The sequence below is a fragment of the Phycomyces blakesleeanus genome, assembly GCF_001638985.1.
Source record: "Phycomyces blakesleeanus NRRL 1555(-) unplaced genomic scaffold PHYBLscaffold_10, whole genome shotgun sequence".
In the NCBI taxonomy this organism is placed as follows: Eukaryota; Fungi; Mucoromycota; class Mucoromycetes; order Mucorales; family Phycomycetaceae; genus Phycomyces; species Phycomyces blakesleeanus.
In genome coordinates, this window is record NW_017265143.1 from 470,512 (window position 1) to 475,284 (window position 4,773).

A 4,773-nucleotide genomic window follows, 5' to 3' on the forward strand; every position below is an offset into this window, starting at 1 on the left:
CGGTAGACACCTTTGACTGGAATAGCTGAGGCCTTATATTATTTCCTTCAGACTTATTCTCAATTACAGCAGTAGTCAATACTCATTTACAACACTAACTATAATAATTATTGGCCCAATTACTTCATTGTTTATATACATTTTATACAGATAAGATGATATAGTCAAAGCTCGATTTAGTAATACTTTTGGGAGAAGCCAAATTGTATTACTATTACTAAATCAAATATATTCTTTCTTACTCTGCATATGTTTTTTAGTAATATTGCAGATTTGCTCTATGTAACTACAAATAAAAGTGCTGAAAAAATATTACTAAATCACGATTATTACTAAATCAAATGTTACTAAATTGAGTTTTGACTGTAGCTACTATGTTATCCCAATATGAATATATTTTTATATGTGATAAATTCAACATCCAAGTGTCTGGATCACCACATCTATTTTTAAGTTTATAATTTTTCTATTACTTTATATCTAAGATACCATAATTTCTTTTCAATATAATTCTGTTAGAGATACTGATATATTTAAAAAATGAAATCAAAATAAAATAAAATAAAAAATTAAAATAAAGTATATGAATGAATATATAAGAATTGATGACTAAGTAAGAAAAAATAAATAAAAAAGTTCAATAATAAAGCATTTAATATTATAGTTTCTTTTTATGATTAGTTCAATAATAATAATATTTTTATATTTTATATTTATTCATAAACTAATTACAGAATATATATATAAAGCCAATATATACATCACATATACTATATATAAAGAGAAAAAGAAAACTGTATGTTTTTAAAACTTTAAGATTAAATTTATTACTGTTATTTATAGTAGAAATAAATAAATATATAAATTTAAACTATAAAAATATATTTATTTTAATACTTTTCTTTATCTCAAAACTTCTCATTCAAATTATTATATGTCTCATCAAATTAATAAAAAGCTTCTTATAAAACAAAAGCAGCTCTCTCAGGTTATAAAAAAGAACTAATAATTAGTGATATTATTATAAATATACTACTTGCTGATATTTCTGAGAGGAAATATATATGTTTACAAATATTATATATATCAAAAGTAAAATATAAAGTAATACTAGAGCATATTTTACTGAGAAGTAAAAAGAAAAATCTAAAATAATAAATGAGCAAGATCAATACACTTTAATCAATAAATAATACTTAGTTAGATTGATTGATCAAATTATAAATTCAGAAGGCAATATTATCAGTCTATAATTATAATAGCAATAATTAAAATTTGTCTGTTATTTTTTTCAAAAATCAAATTTTGATCAAATTTTGATTAAAAAATACACAGCTCTCTGACTGACTGAATCCTTACTTTTTTATATACAATATAATACTGTTTTTATCTTTCTTCTTAATAGACCATTGCTACTTTTAGAAGGATAACATTTCCTAGTGGAAGACAATAATTTGATTCTATCAGGCCACAATATAATAATCTTTTTGCCAGCATAAAATAATTATATTTATTTTCTAAGAACACATAATATTCATATAAAGATTTTCTTTTATGACTTGCAAAAAGTGTCAATAGGGATTACTTACCAGCTGGTGCTGTCGAACTCTGAACATATTTAGATGAAAGAAAGAAAAAAATACAATATACATAAGAAGGCTAATATATAATAAAATATTTAACGAGATCGTGTCATACTCTAATGACAATAACTCTTTATGATCTTCTTCATGACTGACTATTGATATAGTGTATTTGTGACTAATTACTATCTCTTTGTTATAAACTCTAAATTTATGATGCAAACAGCTATTGATTGACTATAAAAGATTTGTTTTTTATATGATACAATATTTCATTATTAAGTTGCCAAAATACAGACTGTGGTATACACATCACAATTAAGTGAAATACAAACTCCACAATCTAGAACGGATACTACAATTGCTAATGAACTTGGCAGGGTCACATCTCAGGAACGTAACACACACCAGGCACTCGTACACTTCACACTGCTTCAGTGATAACCAACCATTAACCAACGGAGATCTTAAATTAGGGAACCAAATGTCTATATAAACAGTTATAATCTTCTTTCTTAAATAAACAACACTCCCACAGTACCTATTGTTCCCTTTCTAAATTTATTCGTATACCTCACAGACTTTAACCCTTAAAAGAATGAGAGTTAGATATCTGTAGAAAGATAGATTAACACAAAATGTGGTGACGAAGTAGTAAGCTAATGTATATAATAAATAAATCGCGTTTTTCCAGATCACGCCATTTTGCCTTGAAGGATTAGAGAAAGATACCAGAACTCAGACAGGTAGCCACAATTAACTAGTCTGGTGATGTAGAAATGTCATATCCCATCAAGAAACGCTGTCCCCATAAGATTACTGCTTAGAAGTAATTGAAAAGGAAGTTAATTTAAAGTTGGATCATATAGCTGCTGTGAAGGAGCTTGAGCAAACCCTTAAAGTCAATAGAAAACATACACAAGGTTGACGATGTATTACCGGAACTTGAGTCAAAGGAAAGAACACTTGACTTCTTCGAGAGTCTAGGTGCATATAGATTCAAAGAAGAAATCAGAATATACAAAAGCTTATTCTATGAATTTTGTACGAATTTTGTACTTTTGTCTTTTGGTGTCTTCAACTACAAATTGATATCATTGGCCAAAATTCACACAAGAATTTGATCGATCAATTTGGCCGAGTACCCCCAACGACATTAAGGTGAATCGCGAGACAAAACTTGAGGTTTTACTACCTTCATGTCCATCATCCTAGAACATTCAATCTCCAAGTCTACCATTTGTCGAACTTCTTATAAAGATGAAATGTCTTCTTGCAGAGTTGTGCCCAAGCCACTGCTACCAAAAGCGCACAAGAAGAAGCGATTGGCCTTTGGTAATCATTCTAGGGATAATAATCGGAGATGCGATTGCGATTGCGTCAGCTGAAGTGTTAAGTCGAGGTTTATGCTTTTCAACAAAGATAAAAATATCAGATTATGGCGTTATTTCTCAGAAAGATACATATAATGCTGTGTTATACTAAGATTGCAGTGTGATGGAGGTTCAATCATGGCTTGGGGTTGTATGTGGGCAGATGAAGTTAATCCATTGGAGACCATAAAAAAAAATACATTTGACTAATGTACATTCTTGGACCCAATATAAAAAAAGGCTTATTCTATTTATGCGATCTTTCAGTGAGAACTGCTACGGAGTTTATATACCAGGAAGACAATGCTCCCTCCCATAGGTCTAATCTTGAAGAAGAGTGGAAAAGACGCCAGAACTTGGCAATGATAGTATGCCCACCCAACAGCCCAGTTATCAGCCCCTTAGAAAATTTATGGACACATCTTGCCAGAAAAGTAAAGGCAAGAGTCCCTTCTCCAAAAAATAAAATCTTAAGGAATTGGAGATGCTATTCATGTAAAGTAGGATAATATCCAAGTTTAAGTTTGCAAGGCATATTGCATGTCAATGCCTAATCGCATATACAAGACGAAGAAGGCTCGTGGAAGGTCAATACACTATTATTATGATTTATTAACTTTACTTTTTATATTTTTTCCAGAGCTATATATTTGTACCTATATGTTTTCAGATATGTGTGATAAAGTGAAAGTAGATAAACGAAAATAATCAAGTGAAAGAGGGCATACCCTTGATTTTGCAGAATTTACAGCTACCTTAGTACTGATATAAATATGTAGTAATAGTAAAAGTATATTTTGCCTATGAGATTACTGTTTATCTGAATCTTATTATATGCCTACCGGATTTCTATAAATACTATATATAGCAGCAACCATAGATATGTTTTTTAGAAACAAAGGAGAGCAAAATAAAAATAATGATATTAATAATATTAGGATAAAGTTTCACCAGAATTTCCTTTTAGATGAGCAAAAAAAAAAGAAAAGGAGTTATAAAGAAACTGACCGTATTAGAGGGAACCTTCCTGCTTTCTTTACTACCGGTGAAATTTTACAGGTCGAGATTGGCTCGTTTAAGTGTATAGGCAAGAGTACTTATTATTTTTATTGGCGAGCTGGTACCTGTTACTTTACAACACTATAGATCACCTAGACGCGCTTAAGAATAGTTTAATAGATACATCAATACCCCATAAATACCAAGAAACATAAAAGAAGTATAAATCAGAAGAAAATAAAATAAAGTAAGACGAAATAAAAGTCAAAGCGATACATTTATACTAGAGACTTCCATTGTAAAATATTGAAAAAGAATAGGTAAAGAAGAAGAAGAAGAAGAAGAAGAAGCAGAAGAAAGCCTCTAATGGGAATCGTTAAAGTTTTTAATACTGTAATATTAAGCTAGATTCGCGTCTTACTTTAGAGAAAGTCTAATTATACCTGAGCCAGAAAATGAGCAAATTATTCTATAGTTTTTCCAGGGAAGTGAGTACAAATATGTTCCGGTACATTGTGCCTCCAACGCACGCAAGGATTGACTGTTTAGGGAGTAAATGAAAGCATGCGTCTAGTAATCAGGCCTATTTTCACTTGCAATGGTTGTATGTCTACCTCAAGGCATGTGTTATAGGTTCCGATAAATGTATACACTTTTTGATTGAAGTGTTTAGGTCACCCCATCCTTGTATATTCTTTTGTTCTTTGTCTCTCTTTTCTTTTTTGTGCTATGGAGTAGTATGTTCTCCCAACTTGTGAGATTATTGCGTTATAATTGCGCAACTTTAATTTCTTGTACGCGTCGATGCAGACACATGA

At 30.1% G+C, this 4,773-nt stretch overlaps 1 protein-coding gene across 1 annotated transcript; it reads left to right on the forward strand.

The window, feature by feature from the left end:
- Positions 1-2,782: 2,782 nt before the first annotated feature.
- PHYBLDRAFT_145182 (hypothetical protein) lies at positions 2,783-3,478 on the forward strand (the record flags this gene model as incomplete). Its single annotated transcript, XM_018431382.1, has 3 exons — positions 2,783-2,918; positions 3,224-3,390; positions 3,461-3,478. 3 exons carry the CDS (start codon positions 2,783-2,785, stop codon positions 3,476-3,478), a joined length of 321 nt encoding a protein of 106 aa, XP_018291751.1.
- Between the last annotated feature and the right edge of the window lie 1,295 nt (positions 3,479-4,773).